This window comes from Polypterus senegalus, chromosome 9, assembly GCF_016835505.1.
Source record: "Polypterus senegalus isolate Bchr_013 chromosome 9, ASM1683550v1, whole genome shotgun sequence".
Lineage (NCBI taxonomy): Eukaryota > Metazoa > Chordata > Cladistia > Polypteriformes > Polypteridae > Polypterus > Polypterus senegalus.
The window spans coordinates 115544920-115567979 of NC_053162.1; the positions used below are offsets into that span (position 1 = coordinate 115544920).

The following is a 23060-nucleotide window of genomic DNA, read 5'->3' on the forward strand; positions in this document are numbered from 1 at the left end:
ACAGACAGAGCATCAGTATTGGCAGTTCAGTCCAATTTATCATCCAGCTGCACTCCCAGGTATTTATAGGTCTGTACCCTCTGCACACACTCACCTCTGATGATCATGGGGTCCATGAGGGGCCTGGGCCTCCTAAAATCCACCACCAGCTCCTTGGTTATGCTGGTGTTCAGTTTTAGGTGGTATTCAGGTTAAATTGCCATGTTGGCACTTTGCGATAAATAAGTGGGTTTTGGATTGCAGTTTGGGCACTTGGTTTCTAAATGGTTCGCCATCACTGACCTAGAGCTACCCACTGTTTATCCGATCGCTAAAAGATATGTCCATCACCCATTCACATACACTAGTGGAATGAAAGCTTTAGAGCAAAGATATGGTCAACCAAGACAGTTAGTTCAACGTGAATTGAAGTAAATTCTGAACTCTCCGGCCATATAGCCAGGTGATGCTCAAGGTTTTGAGGACTTTGCCACTGCTCACAACACTTTGGTGGGCATGCTTAATACTACAGATGAGCCCGCTAAAGCTGAACTTCATTGTGGATCTCATGTAGATACATTGCTAACTAAACTGCCAGCAAACTATAGAGACTCATTTATAAAAAATACTGCTTTAATAAACACATTATTATGTGCCAGACTGTACACTCTACCAGACCTTGCAGAGTGGCTTAACTGGAAAGCTCAGGCCATACAGATATCCAGATGCTCAACAGAAGCAGTCAAAGGAGAGCCCAACTGAAGAGAACAGAAGCTCTTCAAGTATTCAAAGACCAAGACAGCCACAGTTCTGCTTCATTATCCGGTGCTCCATCAACCAACACTAAAGCAACAAGAACAGCTAAAAAGCAGGACCGTTTTAAACTGTTTTGCTCCTATTCCAATAACCGTGAGCATTACCTCAATGCCTGTGAAACCTTCAGCAAATTGAACCACACAGAAAAGGAGAAGTGGGTTAAGGAACAAGATAGATGTTGGAGGTGTGGCTGAGGTCACAAGCAGGATAGTTGTACACCTAAGAAACCCTGTTGAACATGCAGAGGTCAACATTTACCTGTACTTAATGACATTGCTTCTGCTACAGTGAATCAGAGCATTTTTACAGTAAGTACATCTTCACCTCGTTTTTATGTCGATTAAGTCATTCACTCAGACAGGGTGATGCTAAAGCTAGTGCCTGTACGACTTTGGAGTGGATCAAGAATATAAGATACATATGCTGTGTTAGATGATGGATCTGAAAGGATAATTATACTGCCAGTAGCTTCCAAGTATCTTGTACTGAAAGGAGCTGAGGAGATCCTGTCACTGAGAACAATAAGACATGATATTATTCAACTGAAAGGTTCTGCTGTCTCCTTTGAGATATGTGCCCAAGCAACAACAACTACAACAACATTTATTTATATAGCACATTTTCATACAAAAAATGTAGTTCAAAGTGCTTTACATAATGAAGAATAGAAAAATAAAAGACACAATAAGAAAAATAAGTCAACATACATTAATTAACATAGAATAAGAGTAAGACCCTAGAGTAAAATATTCTTTTCAAAGGGCTTTTACTACCAACAAACTGAACCTGGCTGAGCAGTCTTGCCCCACTGAAGTATTGAAAAGAAAGTATAAAGAATTAACAACAACATTTATAGTATTTATAAAGCACATTTTCATACAAATAATGTAGCTTAAAGTGCTTTACATGATGAAGAAACAGAAAAAAAGACAAAATAAATAAGAATTAAAATAAGGGAACACTAATTAGCATACAATAAAAGTAAGGTCAGAGGGCCAGGAATGACAGAAAAAAAAAAAAAACTCCAGATGGCTGGAGAAAAATATAAAATCTGCAGGGGTTCCAATGCCACAAGACAGCCCAGCCCTTCTAGGCATTCTACCTAACATAAATGACCTCAATCAGTCCTTATTGTATACAGGGTTCTCATGAAAGAACTCGATAATGACGGTCATGTGGACTTCTGGCCCTTAATCCATCAATGTTTGGACATCATGGTGCTTGGATTAGGTGGTGGTGGCACAGAAGAGAAAGTAGGGGTTAGTACGGATTTTGGAGCCACCATGAATAATACTAAATTAAATATACAGAGCATCAAGATTAAACTAAAATGAAGCTATGAGAAACCCCTGTTAAAATAATGTGTTTTCAGCAGTGTTTTAAAGTGCTCCACTGTATTAGCCTGGTGAATTCTTGTTGGAAAGCTATTCCAGATTTTAGGTACATAAGAGCAGAAGGCTGTCTCACCACTTCCTTTAAGTATAGCTCTTGGAATTCTAAGCAGACACTCATTTGAAGATCTAAGGTTACGATTCGGAGTGTAAGTTGTAAGACATTCCGAAATATAAGATGGAGCAAGATTATTTAAGGCTTTGTAAACCATAAGCAGTATTTTAAAGTCAATTCTAAATGACATAGGTAACCAATGTAGTGACATCAAAATAGGAGAAATGTGCTAGGATTTTCTTTTCCTAGATAAAATTCTGCACTAGTTGTAATCGATTGATGTCTTTTTTGGGTAGTCCTGAGAGGAGTGCGTTACCGTAATCTTGTCGAATGAAAACAAAAGCGTGACCTGATTTCTCACCACCTTGTAATGTTATAAGAGGTCTAACTTTTGCTCTATTTCTTAAGTGAAAAAATGCTGTCCTAGTAATCTGATTAATATGTGATTTAAAATTCAGATCAGACTCAATAGTGAACCATAAATAATTTACCTCCGTCTTGACTTTTAATTCTAATGGATCAAGTTTGTTTCTAATACCCTCATTATATCCATTATTGCCAATCACTAAAATTTCTACTTTCTCCTTATTTACTTTAAGAAAATTACTACTCATTCATTCAGAAAAACAAGTAAGACATTGTGTTAGTGAATCAAGAGTTTTGGGTCATCAGGCACTATTGATAAATACAGCTGTGTGTCGTAAGCATAGCTGTGGTAGTTCACGTTATGCCCCGAGATAATCTGACCTAACGGAAGCATGTAAATCAAAAAGAGAAGCAGACCCAAAATAGAGCCTTGTGGAACACCATATAGAATATCATGTGTCTTTGAAGTATAACCACAACTAACAAAGAATTTTCTACCTGCCAGGTAGGAGTCAAACCAATTAAAGACACTGCCAGAGAGGCCCACCCATTAACTAAGGCAATTTCTAAGAATATTGTGATTAATTGTATCAAATGCAGCACTCAGATCTAAGAGGATGAGAACAGATAAATGGCCTCTGTCTGCATTTACTCACAAGTCATTTACTACTTTAACAAATGCAGTTTCTGTACTGTGATTTGTTCTGAAACCCGACTGAAATTTACCAAGAATAGCATGTTTATTGAGGTGGTCATTTAGCTGCATAATGACTGCCTTCTCTAGGATTTTACTTAAGAAAGGCAGGTTAGAAATAGGTCTAAAATTTTGAAAAGCAGAGGAATCCAGATTATTTTTCTTCAGGGGTTTAACTACAGCAGTCTTAAGACAGCCTAGGAAGACTTCCATATTTAATGATGAGTTTACTATGTCAAGAATACTATCAATTAGCATGACGGATACTTCTTTGAAAAAACTTTTTGGTATTCGGTCAAGGATGCAGGTGGAGGGTCTTAGTTGAGAAAATATTTTATGTAAATCAGGTAAATCTATCCTGGTGAAAGAATTTAATTTGTTTATGATGGAGTACCGGGGTTTAAGAGGATCAGTATTGGGAAGATGTACTATATTATTTCTAATATCATTCATTTTTTGATTAAAAGATAAAGCAAAAGCCTCAGATGTTTCACTGGAAGTATTTTGGGGGCATTCCATTGAGTGACCTGGGTTTAGCAGATGATCAATTGTAGAAAATAAGATTCTGGGATTACTAACATTCTGCTGTAGGTTAGTTCCCTGCCTGGGGTTTTTTTCCTGCCTTACGCCCTGTGTTGGCTGAGATTGGCTCCAGCAGACCCCCGTGACCCTGTAGTTAGGATATAGCGGGCTGGATAATGGATGGATGGATGGATTACTAGCATTGCTATTTATAATTTTAGGGCAATAACATCGCCTCTCAAGACGTTCCATATTTTTTTTATTCTGTTATTTTAACCATTTAGGCTCAGCTCTCTGGCATGTTCTCCTTAGATCTTACAAGATATACTTAAGAGACATACCAATCCATGGCTTTAGTAGAGTTCAACCCCTGCTTCTCATAGGGTCAGATTATCCTAAAATGATTACTTCTGCTACTCCAGTTCGGATTGGACACTCTGTGGGTCCCGCAGGAGTACAGACACCATAAGGCTGGACAGTTCAGGAGCCCACAACTTTTTGGCAATGTCCTTCAAATGAAAATTCTTGTCTTCACACCACATTACTCGCTCCCACTCAAGAACTGCATCATGCTGTGGAAAGGTTTTGGCAGCTTGATATATTGCCACACAGGAATGAAAGGGAGATCTTCTGCTCAAAGCAGGACAAAGCTGCAATGGACAATGAAGAAAAAAACAATTCGTATCATAGTCAATGATGTGAGTCGCTATGCAACCCCAATCCCATGGAAGAAGGATACCACTCTCCTTCATGCACCAACCTCTTCAGTTTTGGCTCTTTTAAGAGCCACAGAGTGTTACCTTCTCAACACTCCAGAACTGGCAGCTGTGTATAACAAAGAAATACAAAGAAATACACAAGCTTGTAGAGGATTGTCATGTGATGAAGATACCTAGGGAAGAAGTTGGGAGATCTAGTGAATCATGGTACGTTCCTCACCATATCGTACAGTACAATGATAAGGCCAGCAAATTAATCTAAACGACAACCTTTTGCCTGGACCAGCATTAGGTCCATCACTACTTGGAGTACTGCTCAGGTTCCAAGACCACAACATTAAATAACTTGAGATATAAGGAAGATGTTTCACGAGGTTCAATTACTTCCAGAAGATCAACCTCTCCTACATTTTCTTTGACGGAACTTGGAAAGAGAGCGCATCCCAGACATCTGTGAATGGCTAGTGTTACCCTTTGGGACTGCCTGTAGCCCATGCTGTGCTACATATTCCCTTCAGAGACACATAAAAGACAATTTAGGTGACAGTGAGAACATGGTTGAGTCAATACTGCAGGCCTTCTATACTGATAATAGTTTACAATCTCTACCGACACATCACCAAGGCTATAAAGCTTACTGGCAAGAGGAAGGTTTAAAATAAGACAGTGGGCCAGCAATGTCCCTGATGTTGTAGCACACCGACCCACTGAGGCCTGATCAGTAGGTAGTGAACTATGGCTTACTGCAAACAAAGCTGATCCCCAAAAATCCACAGTGGAGCTTATATAGCACTGCTCCTCTAACACATTGGAATACAAACACCGCTCTATTGCTATCACTGAACCTACAATGAGGAATGTGTATCGGATACTGGCAACTCAATATGACCCACTGGGGTATTCATTTCCTTTCACTACTAGAGCCTGATGCAGATGTTTTGGAGAAAGATTGTAGACTGGGATGATACCAGAAGCCCTCCTAACAGACTGGCAGGAATGGATGGGGGAGCTTCCTAACCTACAGGACATAATAATCCCCTGCTGTTACATGCTTGCATGTGACCGCTCCTCCTCTGCAATCAAGCTGCATGTCTTTTGTGATGCTTGTGAAAGTGCATATGGTTCTGTGGCTTATCTTCAGATAGAGGAGAGCAACCAGAACCAGAACCAGATTCATGTGGCATTCGTCATGACAAGATCCAAAGTGGCACCTAAAAAACAAATATCTATGCCCCGTCTTGAGCTTAGTGCAGCATTGTCTGGAGCTCAGTTGGCAAGGATGCTGAATCAAGAACTCACATTGAAAATAACTCTGACAACCATGTCATCAGATTTGACCACAGTGCTTCACTGGATCAGGTCTGAATCATGCCAGTATAAAGTGTTTGTGGGGACAACAGTCGCTGATATATGTTGATTTAGACGGTATTCCTGCTGATGACATTACATGTGGCAAGACCCTGTTGAGTTTATCTCAAACTTGCAGATGGAATCATGGTCCAGCATTTCTACATCAGTCTCCAGCTCATTGGCCTGTTTGCCCCACCATGAAGATAAGGAATCAGAGGAGCTCCATAAGTCCGCATTTTGTGGTAATGTATTGGTTAGCAACACTCCCATACTAGACTGGAGTAACTGCAAAACATGGGATGATCTTATTTTGGCCACATATCAAGCCCTACATGGAGTGGCTGCTTCACCCATGGCTACAGAAGCATGGATAAAAACAGAAGTTGCTGTCCTCTAGATAGGGTATAATATTCAAATGCCTTACTACAAGGTGTGTACATCTAGACCTGCTATGCAGCATGGATACAGATTCCTTTTTACTTGCAGTCAGATGCTTTGTGGCAAGAAGAGGGTAGCCTTACGAATTCCTATGTGACCAGTGCACCAATTTCCAAAGAGGTGATCGGGAACTCCAGAAGGCCTTTGCTGCACTGGAACCAGATCTTAAAGCCTGACAATCTAACCAAAAAACAAGTACATGTTTAATCCACCTCATGGTCTACATTTCAGCGGAGTGTGGGAGAGGGAAATTAAATCTGTCAAGTCTTCCTTACAAGTCATTCTCAAGGATCAATTTGTACCATAGGAAGTTCTGATGACTGTGCTGATTGAGGCTGAAGGTATTCTCAACTCTAAGCTGCTAGGGTATGCATCGTTGGACATAGCAGTCCTGGACCCTATCACACCTGACTTACTGCTGATGGGGCGGCGGGATGCATCTCTTCCTTAAGCTCTGTACAGTCCTTGTTATATTCTGTGACGTTGTCATTATAGACAGAGCCAGGTCATTGCTGATCATTTTTGGAGACAGTTCATTCAATTTTATTTGCTAAATCTTCAGCTCCGGCAGAAGTTTGACAAAATTCTAACCAGGATCTTAAGGTTGGGCAGGTAGTACTAATAATGGATCTGCAGTTACCTTGAGCTCAGTAGCCCGTTGGTCTTACCAAGTAATGGTGGTTGAATAAGAGCTACAGAATTGGACAATAAAGGGAATACATATATCTGTCCTTTGGCCAAATTAATTGAACTCCCAGAAATGCCTCAGGATCAGAATATAATTATTTAAAAATTCAGCAGGGACCTTTATGGATTACAAATTTACAGTGTAAAAAATTCCCTGCTTTATGCTTAACCTGGGCAAGACACGCCCCACAAGACTATTGCGCATGCACAGTGTTTTGTTCTTCAGCTGTAACATGCTCACAAACTCTGCCTGCTTGTTCACATTTTTTCGAGCAATAGTTTGCTGCTACGTTTTGTAACTGTATTTTGTACATTACTGATAAAGTAAGTTGTTTTCTTTTTTGCAGTGTTCAATGTAGCTTAATATCCATCCATCCAGTTTCCAACCCGCTGAATCTGAACACTGAGTCACAGGGGTCTGCTGGAGCCAATCCCAACCAACACAGGGCACAAGGCAGGAACCAATCCTGGGCAGGGTGCCAACCCACCGCAGTGTAGCTTAATATCTTAGGTGATATTGCAACTTATTTTAATGTTCAGTGCAAACATACAAAAGCGCTATTATGGCTATGTTTGCTGTTTACGAATGAACATATTGTTAAATTTGTGCACCGTTGACCTTTAAGGAGAGATGTTAATATATGTTGAATTTTGTAGTATTAAATGTAAAGTTTTTTTTTTCTAGACAAATGCCGTCTTGGGCATAACGCTGTACCTTTATTCTGGTTAATAGTGCCACCTACTGGTTTGATTAAACAATACGTAAAGTTGAGGAAAAGATGTTTAACTTTGCTCTTTTTGAATAATATGTAATAATGCTCCAATTAGTTATGTTCATATATGTATTCCATTTGTATTTGTGTACTTATTGTATGCATTTATTTCTATTTAGGTACCACACATACACTTACATATACTGTACACGTTTATTAAAGTATTTGAACCAAGGTTGAAAAACGGTGTTATCTACGCTCTGGTGTAGCTGCAGTTCTTTCTAGCTGAAGGATTAGGCCAGCAAGAGTACAATCAACACAGTAACGTACAATTGTCCCTCACAATAAGCCTGACAAAAAATTAGTCTTAATTTAGTCTTATTGACTGCGGCTACTTTTATGCTGCTTGCATTTTTCAGGAAGATGTTTTAGGTCTCAAACTCTTGTTGTTGTCCACAATACTTAAGTAACAACACTTTGAAACAGCAAACAGGGAAAGAATAAAAAAGGAACAACTTACACCACATCCAGTTAGTCAGCTGTTTTTGTCATAACAAACAGGAAAATGTTAGTGTATAAGCTTTTCCTCAATCAAGATTTATGAAGGGGTGTTTCATTAGAGAAATAGCCAAATTTTCTTTGATTTCTGTAGTTGCCATTGCCATAAAATCGCGCTTGCTCATCTGTAGTTATGTTAATGGTGGGTGTGAACTGTGAACTACTAACATGAACTTGAAATTGTGTGTGTCGACGATTGTCCAATCTCTTTAGATTAAAAGAAACTAAAACAACACTTATTCAGAGACAATAAATGTGAGAGTGTCTGGGGCACAGAGAGCTGTGTCCCTTGAAAAATGTGAAAGCAACCAATTAAAGGAAAGCCTCAGGTCACTTGCTTGCCAAAAGTGCAAAGACCTACATAGACTCTAATTTGGCTGGTTCCCTTCACTCAGGAAATATAGGTATTCTCAATGAATTTAAACAAATGTAAGTCACAACTTTTAACAGATGATGACATGTACTGACACCAATCACATTGTTCAAATAAACAAATTCATTTCATGATTATTTTGCATTACCTACCATTTTGTTTGCATTACAAACCGCTGCTGATTCATGGTTTGTAAGTGCTTTAACTCCAAAAGATTGGGTCATTCTTGTATTGTAGATTTGTTCCTTTCTGAGGATATCATCAAAATGATTTAAAGCCTAAAATGGGTGACTAATTTTTAGTCCTTCACTTTTTTCTCTTCAGTTTCCTTCTATTTTATTAAACCGAATAGTACACAATGAATTCACACAAGTGTAAATAGAAACAAGCTAGGCAGACAACTGCTGGTTCCATTGCTAATAAGGAGCAATTAAAAACAGTGAATGCAGCATTAAGACTAAAATAAGCAATTAAGCCTTTGAAATTTTAAAACATGAGAGGACCAAAATGAACAGCAGTAACTTGAGCAAAGCCAGCAAAATAGAGACACTAATTTAAAAAGCTGGAAAGCATGGTCTGGTACTCATGATGATTATTCATACAGACATTTGTTACATTCATTGCAAAAAATGTGACGTTTGGTAAGTGAATCTATGTAAAGTAGGTTTAGTTGAAATTTTATCAGTCATTTCAGTTAGTGGTTTTCCAAACCACATAGGCACAATAGACTGCACTCAGGTACCAAATAATGGCAACTTCAAGCTCACTAGAGGATAACTCTGTAAAAACTCAATCCTAATATCAATGTACAATTCAATCCTTTAAATGACAATTACATGTGTGGCCAAAGACTGAATGTATCTAGGCTGTTAACTGTGGTCGAAATTTAACATCTTATTAAAGAAAGATACCTCCTCTAATAGGACAATTCAGTAATCAGGTAGGAGAAACGCTGTTCATTGCATCTTTTAATTACTTCTCAGTAAAATGCCTTAGAGGGACCATTCTTCAAAATCAGTCTGCTACAGCTTAGTCAGAATGATCAGAATGGTCAGAGAAACAAAGAATAGAGGTTCATTATATACGCTATTGAATTTACATACAGTGTCAATCAATACATGCATTTTACTCTGGTTGGTTCATTGGTTTACACACAGATGATTTATATAAAATAAAAGTATGTTATATTATATTCTGGTTCTTCGTATACCTTTGAGTTGCACCAACACCCTTGAAATATCTGTGCATATAACAACTGTCCATTCTCATTTATAGGACATCTGCTTAGTCATATCTTAGTCATCCTACAGTTAATTTGTGTATATTACATCAACCTTTCTTCTGGTACATTCTTTATTTACTTGACCATCTCAGTATTTTTCCTAAACCAGTTCTTACATTTCAGTGTACATCTTGTTGTTCACTTGACCTTTATCTGGTTTCCTGGTGTGCCTGAACAGGTTCCTGACATTTGTTAAGCCTTTATGCTAGTTCTTTAAGATGAATGCTATGTTACCCTAAAATTATTCTTCCACATAACTCAAAAGTTGCTGGTTCGAATCCTGGCAGTGACAGAAGAAATGCTACTCTGTTGGGCTTTAAACCTGCAATTGCTCCAGGGGCACTGTACAAAAAGTCGACCCTATGCTCTGACCTCAAACCTTTCTGGAGAGTAAATTGAGATATTCGAAAAAAGACAAATTCCTAATACAAGAAATTGTGTAGGGTAAATAAAGGATTAAAAAAATCTATCCATCCATCCATTATCCATCCATCCATTTATCCAACCCGCTATTTAGTGCAATTAGACATTAGACATTCTGAAGAGAGCAAACTCCCTCAGTAGGAGTGACTTTGGGGCATTGAACCAATCGTGAAGACTACAGGTTTTTAAGGTTGCTAAATGTGCAACATATGCTTGCATATACTGTAAATAAACTGTTCTAGTAATTATGAAGCATGTTATTGTACAGTATATAATTTTCAATTGCTGCCAAACTGGGCAATTTTTTTGAATAATGCCATTATTTATTCAATCCATAAATTCAGAACCATAATGTACTTCGGCACTGGTCTGATATGGATTGCTACGCAGCCACTCTTGCTTTCTTTATTGCAAGTTTATTTCTTTTAGTGTTATTATAGATAAACTACTTCTCGATCATCTGCTAAAAAGACCACCAATGTCGCTGTTGCACATTCTATTTTATGATAACTAAAACTAAATTTTTCTAAGCTAAGCTGTCCCATAATACAATACCCACCATCAGTTTGATATTTAAGGTGAGTTTCATGGGAGTGAAGCGTGGCAGCGAACAGAGAGGGCTGCAGGCAGGTTTTATTGAGTTTGTCCTTAAAGAAGTTTTAGAAATCCTGACCTTGTTCAAGACAGCAAATGAAATAGAAGGTTGTACTGTATAGGAGGTGTATCCAACCTCCTGTGCCTAGAATTTTTCTGGCCAATATTCTGTTGCTGAATAATAAACTAGATGACTTACAGGGCTGACTTGATTGGGAGACATCAGAAAATGCTGTGTTTTTTGTTTCTTAGAAATATGGCTAACTGATGAGACACTAGGGGCCTCATGTATAAACGGTGCGTACACACAGAAATGTTGTGTATGAACGTTTCAGCGTTCAAATCGTGATGTATAAAACCTAAAATTGTCGTAAAGCTATGCACATTTCAACAGTACCTCATACCCTGTCATATGCAAGTTCTCCGCTCTGTTTTGCAGACTGGCGGCACCCAGCGTCAAAGCAATGCTACTGTTCCTGTGTGGTTTATCTTTCTTTTTCAGATGTACATTCCTGATGCAGCTTTATAAATACACTGAAATTAACCGCATATTGTTTATTAGTTTAGGGCATCTGATTGTAATTAACCTGTAACAATATAATGGTCCACAGAATGGTCAAACTATTCTAAATACCATAGCTGCTTTAGCATTGTTACTCTCACTGCACCTTCTTCTTCTTCTTTCAGCTGTTCCCAATAGGGGTTGTCACAGCTGGTCATCTTTTTCCATATTACTCTCACTGCAACACTCGGAGCAGCTGATCAGAAAGAGAATTATTGGTATACAGCATCAAGCACACGCTGCCTCAGCCATGCTTCCATTTTGAACTGCTGCTCACATGGCAAACACTTTAAAACCTTTCCTGTATGGACCTCGCGGTTCAGAAACAGTTTCATCCCAAGAGCTCTAAACGCACTCTATCAATCCACCAACTGCTCCTTGTAGAACTGTTTGTACTTATAAGTACAATTACCTCACTGTAAACTTGCACTACAGTTATAATATTGCACAACCTGAGCCACTTTATAAAGCGCATATTTACATATGATGACATTATCATTTTTAATATGAAATGCAGCAAAATATATTTATTATATTATACAGAAAAAATTTTAACTTCATTTAAATAATTTATATTGTTAATAATTAAAGGATATACTACGCTAGCAATGATATGGCGCTCCGTTCGCGGATTTTTCCTGCCTCGCACTGTATGCTTCACTGGGACTGGCGTGAAGGATAGAATAATTAAACATGTTCTATGAAGATATTTCAATGTTCCTTAAAAGTGTTTTAAGCGTTTTAAGCTTACAGATGGCTTAACATCTATTAAAGAGCTGATTGTGTGGCGATTGGGTATTTGGAAAAGGAAGGGCAAGAAATGGAGGTTAGTACATTTGAAAGAGTACTATATAATAAATTATTTCATCAAAGGTCATGCACAATGTTTAATAACGTGCTTTAACTCCTATCATCATGAAAATGATATCACATATACATCTCAGTATTTTAGTTATTCAGAGAGCTGTAATATCACGAATGTAATGGATTCTGTGTCCTGTCAGAGGAAGAGAAAGCCGGTCTAAGAAGCAGTTAGTGATTCACGCACATAGAGCACATAGAAGATCAAATACAAAACCAAGCATTTAACGTGCTATTTTAGTTACGATGGAATTTGAGAAACTAGTAAATTAAATGATTTTAAGATGAAGTTTATGATGTTCTACTATAATGACAAAATAAAGTACAGATTAAAGTGGAAATTTCGAGATTAAAGTTGACATTTCGTGCTTTTTTCCCACTGTGTGCCTATTTTTTTTCTCTGTACCCTAATGAGCTTTCATATGAAACTCAGGTGGTGGGCTACGACTCACCTTTTTCACGGTGACAACTTCTTTTTTGTTTCAGGCACTGTGCGACTTTGTGAACTTGAGCTTTTGAGTCTCTCTGACACGCTATGTCACTCGATCGACTTCCTTTTGTTGTTTATACCACTGTTTAAACCAACAAGCCTCCACTTGGTATTTGCTGAAATTCTATTTTCCCCCATGCTTTTCCCATTGTCTTTTCACAGAATGCTGAGCTTAAGGGTTATTTATATTGATTTGCATATTCAAAGAGGCATAATTCTGGGAGGAGTTGGGGTGGGGCAGCAGGCGCATGCACGAGCGTTAGTTTTTACACTGACCGGGATTTATGTAGCAGAAGAACGTGGAAGTGGGCGAAAAGACAGATTTATGCGTCTGGATTTTTCTGTGCGTAAGTACATTTCGGCTTTTGTGCTTACGTCATGTTATAGTGCAAATTCTACACACGGCGTTATGCATGAGGTCCCTGATGCTTTAATACAGCCATATAGCTTTACTGTCTTTCATGAGGACTGGTCTGAAATGTCATGTAAAAGCAAAGGAGGAGGTGTGTGTTTTACGGTGAAAAACATGTAATGCAGAAATATTAAAACTGGCTCTAGAGATTGCTCAACCATCTGGAATATTTATTGATGAAGTGTTGCCCTTTTGTGTCTTTCTATGGAGTTTTCCAGCATTTGTCTGATTGTTGTTTATTTCATTAATTGTTATTTCTGAATGTTCTGGAAATTTTTAGGGTGTGTTTTAAAAACCTTTAGCAACTAATTAGCTGATTGCTGATAATATCCTCTTTTTCATCCAAAAGCTAACACATTTTAATTTTGTTCCAACTTCAGAACTATTATAGTAGACTGCCTTTACTTAGTAACTTACTTCTTAGTACTTATTTTTATTAACCAGTGAATCTCAGTGTTTCCATTTTCATTTGTTTCTTTATTAAACGATTTTATTTAACTTGATACCTGCAGTATGTCATTTGTTTGTCTGGGTCAAATCTTGCAAATGGTTTTAAACTCACTTTTGGCAAAGCGAATTTCTTTAAATTTTGCATACGTGTTCAGTATTGATGACAGTACAATAATCTGAAAAAAACGATACAATTACATAACAAATTTCACAATTAATGGTTATGCAATTCCAATTAACGCACACAGAACAATGACGGAGAGAGAATATGGTGAGATATAGGAACATGCAAGTGAGAGACGTATCGCATTGCCCCCACTTGCCTCTTCCAGTGAATGGAGTGGGTAAATATGCATGCCGACTTTACTTGTTTACTTTTGTGAAGGAGTAGCCGTGATGGTCATGGTGAGGAAGTATTGCCATAAGCTTGCTGTTCTGTCATCGATTTTTTTTTTTTCACAGAGACAGAGCGTTAATCCCATAAGAAAAATAGACACCAAAAATATTATTTTTTTTAGAATTCAAATAATTCTGCAAAGAAGATATATTATGTAATACTTTAAAAGAAACTTCCCGTTCATGAAAAATAATTAAAGAAAAATCTTTTGCAAAATACTATTTTAAAAAGTAAAATATAAAATATATTAAAACATTTTTTAAGTACAACAATTTTATTTGCTTTAGTTATAAATGCACTAAAAAGCAAAAAATAAAATTAATTCAATCAATTGATAGAATAGCAATGTTCATCATAAAATATAAAGAAAACATTGTAATTCCCCACCATGCTAAACAAGTTTCAAAAATTGTTTGAATCAACTTATTTATGTGTGCCCCACAATTTTATTTAGTCACATATAACCATGAAAATTGAAATTGTGGTTAAAGTTTTTTTTTAACACAATCATTTTATTTAAAAAATATTTTTAAATATTTTATTTTTACTTCTTTTAAAGAAAACATTTTATAATAAAAGTATTTTTATTAAAATTATTTTTGTACTTTGTTATTATTGTACTTATTGACACAAATAAATTGTCAACTTTTTGTATCATATTGAAACTTGAAATTTGCATGCATCTGTAATTATGTCCTGTCTAGGGTTCATTTATGCCTTCCATACTGTGCAGCAGGGATAGGCAGTAGTTCTTTGCAACCCAGAACTGGAAATTTAGGTTAAACTATTTATGTATATTTCTAAATGTACTTAGAAAACTGAGCTTATAAATAAGATGTGTGGTGAAAAATGATTTATTAAATTGAATTGATTTAAAGATTTTTAAATATTGTCACACACGTGTGCATGGGAAGCAGCTGAAGGGCTTAGACAATACTGCTTATACATCTGCCCAGGGGGGGCGGGGTACACTGACGCTCTTTCTGAGTTCTCTACAGGTCTTACCCGGGAAATCCCACCAGGAGCCGCCATTTCCAGGAAGGACACATCACTTCGGTTCCGCCCCAAGAATGAGGTCACTTCCGGTTCCGGCCCCAAGGATGATGTCAATTCCAGTTCCGGCCCAGAGGACGTCATCATTTCCGCCCTCTGTGCTATAAAGCTCACTGCCTTTGCTTAGGCAGGCAGTTCTGTTTTGGACTCTGTTGTTGTAACTACTGTTTACAATGCCTCAAAGACTTTTGCAGCCGGGAAACCGAATTAAACGGGTGGCTGCCCCAAACCTTTCCACGCCTCTGGTCTCCGCTTATTACAGTGGCGTAGTCGGCAGGATGGTGTCCCCGATGAACCCGGGACACGAACTTTCACGGAACCAGGTGGGTGAGTACCGGGGCCGAGTTTCGGGCAGGGAGTGCGCCGGAGGGTCAGGAAGGACGCGGTGCAGGCTCTGCTCCACGAGCATAACCCGGGGTTGACAACCCATCTCGTGGAGAAGGTAGAGGGGACCCACAGGCGTGGGCTGGCTTCTGGGGAACACACACGAGTGGCTCAGTATGCTCTCCTTGGCAGGAAAGCCGAGCTGCCCATCGGGACCAAGGTCCCTGTTAACGATGGGTTGTCCCCAGGCCGGCAGGTGAAGGAAATACTAAACTGGGAGTTTAACCCAAACAAAGGGCTGTCAGAGCAGGCTATGGCTCTCTGGCAACAGGTGGGTGAGTGGCTACGGCCATTTGAGTTGACCCCCTTACAAATAGTGCAGCAAGTGGCCTGTTTTTTGCTGCTAAAACGGCTACCCCAGGATTTTGCCCAGCCGGCCTGGGGCGTAATTCCATTCTATGGACGAGCTAATACACCTCTTGCAAACCCCAGAGGCCGGCTGTGAAACCTGGGAGGGCAGAACAGCCGCTCTGTGGACTACCGGGAGCTATGTCCTACTAAAGCAGTCCCTTCCACGCAATCCAGAGCCTGTTCCGAAGTCGCCGGGCCATCTGGCTTGCGACCTGTCGGGGAACAAGGCGGACCGTAGGGGACAATGGCGGGGTTGTTTGTGTGCCCTTAGCAATCCCTGGCGGATAAACATACGGGGGAGCTTCTTATTAATGGACATAAAATAACAGCGCTGTTCGATTCCGGCAGTAACGTGTCTGTCGTTGCTCGCCGTTTTATTCTACCGCAACAATGGATTAAAAATAAGACCAGTCTAAAATGTATACACGGAGATATCCGCACGTACAATACCGCCCGGTGTTACGTATGTCTCGGAGGAACCCTTCGACAGCTTACCGTAGCGGTGCATCCGGATCCTCCGCTTCCGTAATCCTCGGGCGAGACTGGTCTGATAGTAACGCGGTAGTTTAGAAAGCATTCCCCGAAAAGCTTATGGCCTCGTTATAGATGACAACGATTCATCTCAAGCTGCTTCCACACCGTGTAATCAGCCGACAGGGAGTGGGGCGGTAGGCCAAGAGAGTGACGAAGACACTCCCGACCGCCGCTGGCTACTACGCCATCCACTAGCGCCCGCAGCGAGGAGGAATCTCCGCCCTTGAGGTCAGACCGACCCCTCTCTGAATTGTTCGTTCAGTTTAGAGCAACACCAGCTTCTTTCAAGAGAGAACAGTGGAATGACAACTCTCTGAAACACATAAAGAATGCAGTGGTTCTCGTTAACGGCCAACGCACGCATTTGCCCATGCCACAGGGACCTCACTTTGTCATTGATAATGAATTATTGTATCGGGTCGCTGAACATGAGGGGAAGGTCCAGAAGTTGTTGCTAGTCCCGCGGACCTACCGGCGGCAGGTTTGCGAGTTAGCACACTCCCACCTTCTTGGAGGCCATCTCGGCTCCGATAAAACATTAGAGCGAATTAAGCTCCGTTTTTTCTGGCCGGGGATTAACGAGGAGGTTCGCCGCTTTTGCATTTCCTGTCCGAGTGTCAACTGCGGCAAATTCCTAGGAGGGACCGTGCTCCTCTGGTCCCCCTTCCCCTTATTGACGTTCCCTTTGACAGGATTGGGGTGGATATAGTAGGACCCCTAGAACCCTCAGCCCGAGGATATAAATATATACTCGCCCTCGTGGATTATGCTACCCGATTCCCTGAAGCCGTTCCATTGCCGGCTACCACAAAAAATATTGCACGGGAACTAGTAGGAGTCTTTTCGCGAGTAGGCATTCCTAGAGAAGTCCTGACGGACCAAGGAACGCCTTTTACCTCGGAAACGTTCAAGGAGACTGCCAAGTTACTGAAAATAAAGCATTTAAAACCTCGTGTATCATCCTCAAACCGATGGGCTAGTGGAGAGATTTAATCAAACTCTCAAGCAAATGCTACGTAAGGTAGTCAGCAAGGATGGGAGGAATTGGGACCAACTCCTCCCCCTTGTCCTCTTTGCCTACCGGGAAGTTCCTCAAGCCTCTACGGGTTCTCTCCATTTGAATTACTGTACGGAAGACAACCCCGGGGTTTATTGGATATTTTAAAAGAGGGCTGGGAAGGGGAGGCACAGCCCTCCACTAATATTTTGGAATATATCGCCCAATTGCGCGATAGATTTGATGCAATAAGACCGATTCTAAAAAGTCATATAGAGGAGGCACAATCAGCACAGGCCCGCCTTTATGACCGTGGCACGACTCTCCGGAGTTCCAACCGGGGGATCGCGTCATGGTATTGGTACCAACTTCTCACTCTAAACTGCTCGCACATTGGCTAGGCCCCTACGAAATTAAGGAGAGGAAGGGATTGGTTGACTATTTGGTGAAACAGCCCAATCGCCGACCAGCTGAGCGAGTGTATCATGTAAACCTGCTGAAACCGTGGAAGGAGAGGGATCCCGATCCCTCCTCGGACAGCCCTGCTCTCTCGCTGAAGTAAGTTCCCTTAATTTCGGCGAGCAGCTATCCCCCAGACAGAAACAAGAGCTCGAAGCAGCTATCCGCTCTGTCCCAGAGGTGGTAAGTGAACAACCAGGTCGGACCTCTCTGATTGCGCACGACATATTGACTGACCCGGGGGTGATCGTCCGTGAGCGACCCTACAGACTCCCGGAGGCAAAGAAAGTAGAAGTGGAACTGGAAATCAAGCGAATGCTGGCACTAGGAGTAATCGAGGAAAGTAGTAGTCCCTGGTCCAGTCCCATCGTCTTGATTGCTAAGCCTGACGGCAGTTGGAGGTTTTGCAATGACTTCCGTCGGCTTAACCAAGTTTCCCGATTTGATGCTTATCCCATGCCTCGCGTGGATGACCTCCTCGAGACTGGGACCAGCCAAATTCTTGACTACACTTGACATGACAAAGGGTACTGGCAGGTTCCTTTAACGGAGTCCGTGAAGGAAAAAACCGCGTTTAGCACTCCTAGCGGACACTGGCAGTATCGTGTCCTTCCATTCGGGTTACACGGGACGCCTGCGACTTTTCAGCGTCTGGTGGACAAAGTGCTCCGGCCCCATAACTCGTTCTGTGCTGCCTATCTGGATGACGTTGTCATCTATTCCAGCACCTGGAAGGAACACATACAGCAGGTCACAGCAGTATTACGGACATTGGGGGAGGCCGGGCTCCGAATCAACCCCAAGAAATGTTTCTTTGGATTGAGAGAAGCCAAATATTTGGGCTACCTAGCGGGCCGGGGTACTGTGAGGCCACAGTGTTCCAAGTTGCAAGCCATAATGGCCTGGCCCTGTCCGCAAACCAAGCGGCAAGTCCAATCCTTTCTCGGTTTGGCCGGGTACTACCGCCGGTTTGTGAAAGGGCTCTGACTTCAGCACCTATCTTAATCTCCCCTAACTTCTCTCTCCCTTTTATCCTCCAGACGGACGCTTTGGACACAGGCTTGGGTGCCGTGTTGAGCCAAAGCGTCGACGGTGTTGAACACCCCGTTATGTACCTGAGCCGAAACTGTTGGACAGGGAGACCAGGTACGCGGCGGTGGAGAAAGAGGCTCTGGCGATCAAATGGGCGGTTACTCAGCTGCGGTACTACCTCTTGGGTCGCGTGTTCACTCTGGTGACGGATCATGCACCTCTGAAGTGGATGGCCATTAACAGGGAGTCGAATCCACGGGTCACGAAGTGGTTTCTTGACCTGCAGCAGTACAAGTATACGCTCGTTCATCGTCAGGGATCTCTTCATGCCAACGCCGATGCCCTCTCCCGGGCCCGCGACCTCTCGGTGCAGGTCGCCCGACCCGATGGGTCTGGGCTGAGGGGGGAGTCTTGTCACACACGTGTGCATGGGAAGCAGCTGAAGGGCTTAGACAATACTGCTTATACATCTGCCCAGGGGGGGGCGGGGTACACTGACACTCTTTCTTAGTTCTCTACAGGTCTTACCCGGGAAATCCCACCAGGAGCCGCCATTTCCAGGAAGGACACATCACTTTCGGTTCCGGCCCCCCAAGGATGAGGTCACTTCCGGTTCCGGCCCCAAGGATGATGTCACTTCCAGTTCCGGCCCAGAGGATGACATCATTTCCGCCCTCTGTGCTATAAAGCTCACTGCCTTTGCTTAGGCACGCAGTTCTGTTTTGGACTCTGTTGTTGTAACTACTGTTTACAATGCCTCAAAGACTTTTGCAGCCGGGAAACCGAATTAAACGGGTGGCTGCCCCAAACCTTTTCACGCCTCTGGTCTCCGCTTATTACAATATATTTTCACATTGTCTTTGTATTTATCAGTATTTATATAATTTGATTAATATAAAATGAACTACCAATGGTAATTTGTATATGCTTGGTGTACTCTTTTAGTTTTTTGTATATATTTTTTTCTTTTTGCTTCTTTTTCTTCTTTGTCTGTAGATAAACCTATTTTTAAATGAGGTCGCTGTTTGGCTATTTGTTTATTTTTTAACATGTCTTCTGGGCAGTGTATTATTAATGAAAAATTTTGATTAGATTATTGCTTAATTCACCTGTCAGTAAAGAAGCACTGTTTATTTACTGTTATACTGTATTTTTCTGCTGTGTCTCTTTTATGTCTGCCACTGACACTCAGCTCATTAACTACTATATATCCAAGATGAATCGTATTGAGCCTAAGTTCATGAGCCATCACAATCAATTGTCAACTTGCATTTAAGGGTAGGCAACCCTTTATCAAAGAACAGAAGTACTAACCTATCAACATGCATTAACTCAGTTGATCCTTATAACTGCAGGTAGTTAAACCAGTTAGTGGAATCAGCTAGTTTTAGTGCTTTTTCTTATTGTGTCTTTCCACTGTATTGAACATAACATTTTATGGATTTGAATGTTACTATTTTTTTGGCTTTGTCATTTTATTTAGTTAATGTCAATGCCTGGTCTACATTCTATGTGCAAGTCTGCATGGTAATTTGTTTAATGAGAAAACACTTAAGTGTTAAATACTTATTTCCCCCATGTATATAGCAGCCATTTAAGAGATGCAAATATTTAAGCCTAAGAGCTTGCTTGAGATGAGATTTAAAACCCAGCACTCTCCAGATCAATATGGTATGTTTAAAAATAGTTCAGATAGGCTTTGTTTGGAAAAAGGGGAAATCCGAAGTGTCCTGAGTGCTGGATGTTTAATCAGTATTAGTTTTAATACATTGCATCTGAGAGGTAAAATTCACAGTTTAGATTTTGATTTTGTATTAAATACCTGAAGTCCAAGCTCCAATATTATGTATTGTTTAATTCATAGTTCATTATTATGAGTCTGAACATTTATTAAAATAATATTCATATGGTCCATTTATATTGCCATACAAACAGCCTATTGCAGAGCACAGAGTACTTAAACACTACACATTCACTGATACTGGCACAACTTAAGAGATGTCAATCAAGCTAAGTTATAAATATATGAAATATGGAAATAAAATCCCAGGTAGCCAAATAAAAATACACATATACAGGAAAAAACAATCAGACACCTCATAGATGGTGACTGAACAGAGATCCTAACTAGTCTGTTAAATATGACGTAACAGCACTTACTACTGTTTTACTGTACCTCCCCATATATATTATTTTATTTTTATTTTGTTTATTTTAGTATTTGATCCACCTTGTGTATTGAAAATCTTTCTTGTTCTTAATTCTTTTAAAATATTTAATTTAAACAACTAATTTATGAACACGGTGAATATTGTACTAAGATATCTGGTGAACTGTTGACAGTGTATTAATGCCTGCTTTAAGCATTAAATAATACGTGACTGGTGTGTATGTGTGTGCATGCGTGTGTGTGTCCTACAGTGGGCTGGCGCCCTGCCTGGGGATTTGTTTCCTGCCTTGCGCCCTGTGCTGGCTGGGATTGGCTCCAGCAGACCCCAGTGACCTTGTGTTAGGATATAGCGGGTTGGATAATGACAGACTGACTGACAGTACAAACTAAAATAGGTCATAAATACTCTGCTTAAAGTTTAAGTAGAAGAAAAACCTACAGATTTTGTCATTTCTATGATAGGAGAGATCCGGGAGTAAGTTGGTTTTTCAGTTACACCAAATGCTCAGTTAACAGAAACAGCTGGCTAACATTTTAGAAATATGACTGGAGCAAAAATATGTTGCACTGCTTCAAAATAAACTTACAGTACTGTATCTCCTGTTTGCTATGAGTTCAAAGTTAGTGTCAGGAGTGTGCCACATTATCATCTCTGTAATCTGTGTTTAGAGAGTTTTTGTTCAGTGCCTCAGCAGAATTTAACACAGTGAGCCTTAGTGCACAGTAATAAATGGCAGAGTCACTCAAAGAGAGAGCAGAAATTTGGAGTTCAGTTGAATGATGTGTCGTTGTAGATGAAAATCGACCTTCTGTAAAGCCTGCTTTATCTTCATAACTACTTACTGACTTGGCTCCCCGGAGTAAGATGTAATGCAGGGCTTGATTTGGATATTTTCGGTACCAGTAGAGTACAGGATTGCTGCTATCTGTTGAGTAGCTGCACTGGAGTGTGACGGTCTTTCCTTCTGTTCTTGAGAGTTCTGTTTCAGTACTGGTGACTGAATCACTTATAATTAAGTCTGAAAGAGAAAGAGAACACAGAATGTTACATTATGCCAAAAACGAACAGACACGTTCATAGAGTATTTGAAAGTTTATACCTGGAGAAATAGCAAATATGAAGATAAAAAAATAAGAATGGATATACATTATAAGTTGTGTGTGCAAAAACTATTCTTTTAAATTATTTTATTATTTGTTTGCGACAGGAGGCATTGGGATATGTTGAAAATAGATATGTCAGTGTACAGGGAAATCTGTAACTTATATGTGAAAGTATGAAATGTTAATTTGCATAAATCTATATACAATTATGTTTCTGATGAAAGGAAGGGGCGTGTCTCTGAAAAACATTTTTTGATTGCTTATTTAATGGAATTTTAATCTTTAAAATGTAGAAGTATTGAAGAGAATGTTTTAAAGTATTACATTAATGCCTGACTACTAATTCTGAGCTTTATAAGTATACAAATCAAATTTTTTTATTAACTGCTAGTCCATTATGCTACTAAAATTAAGAGAAGGACACATTTCACTTCACCACTTTCCAATTGATAGTTGGTATAACTAGGTGATTTGCTTGATTTTTAGAATAACACAACATTTATCTGAAGCTTAAACATTAAGCCATTAATTCAGTAGATGAAAGTACACTAATTTGTTTTTAACTTAACAAAATGTAAACAGAAGAATTACATTTTATTTTTGCTTAATAAAATGCTTGAAAGGAAATCCTGTGTTTTAACTGGCATTCCATGTCTAGATCTATGGTAAATGTACTAGTCTCATTTCTAATAAAATATTTTACCAAAAGGATACCACATATTTACAGTATGTCCCTCTCACTTCCATTCATATTCCATCTCCCATTAGCCTCCCGCTCCCCTTTTTCTTACCTGCTCAGCCCCACTTCAAGTTAGTAAAATATATTCCTAGCTAAAGCTGTACT

The 23060-nt window shown here is 40.0% G+C and overlaps 1 gene segment (V, D, J or C); it reads right to left on the bottom strand.

The window, feature by feature from the left end:
- Positions 1–19559: 19559 nt before the first annotated feature.
- On the bottom strand, positions 19560–22362 carry LOC120534976 (the record flags this gene model as incomplete). The annotated part of the segment is given in 3 exon segments: positions 19560–19591; positions 21823–22131; positions 22213–22362. Coding segments are annotated over 3 exon segments (390 nt in total), but the record flags the coding sequence as incomplete, so codon positions are not given.
- Between the last annotated feature and the right edge of the window lie 698 nt (positions 22363–23060).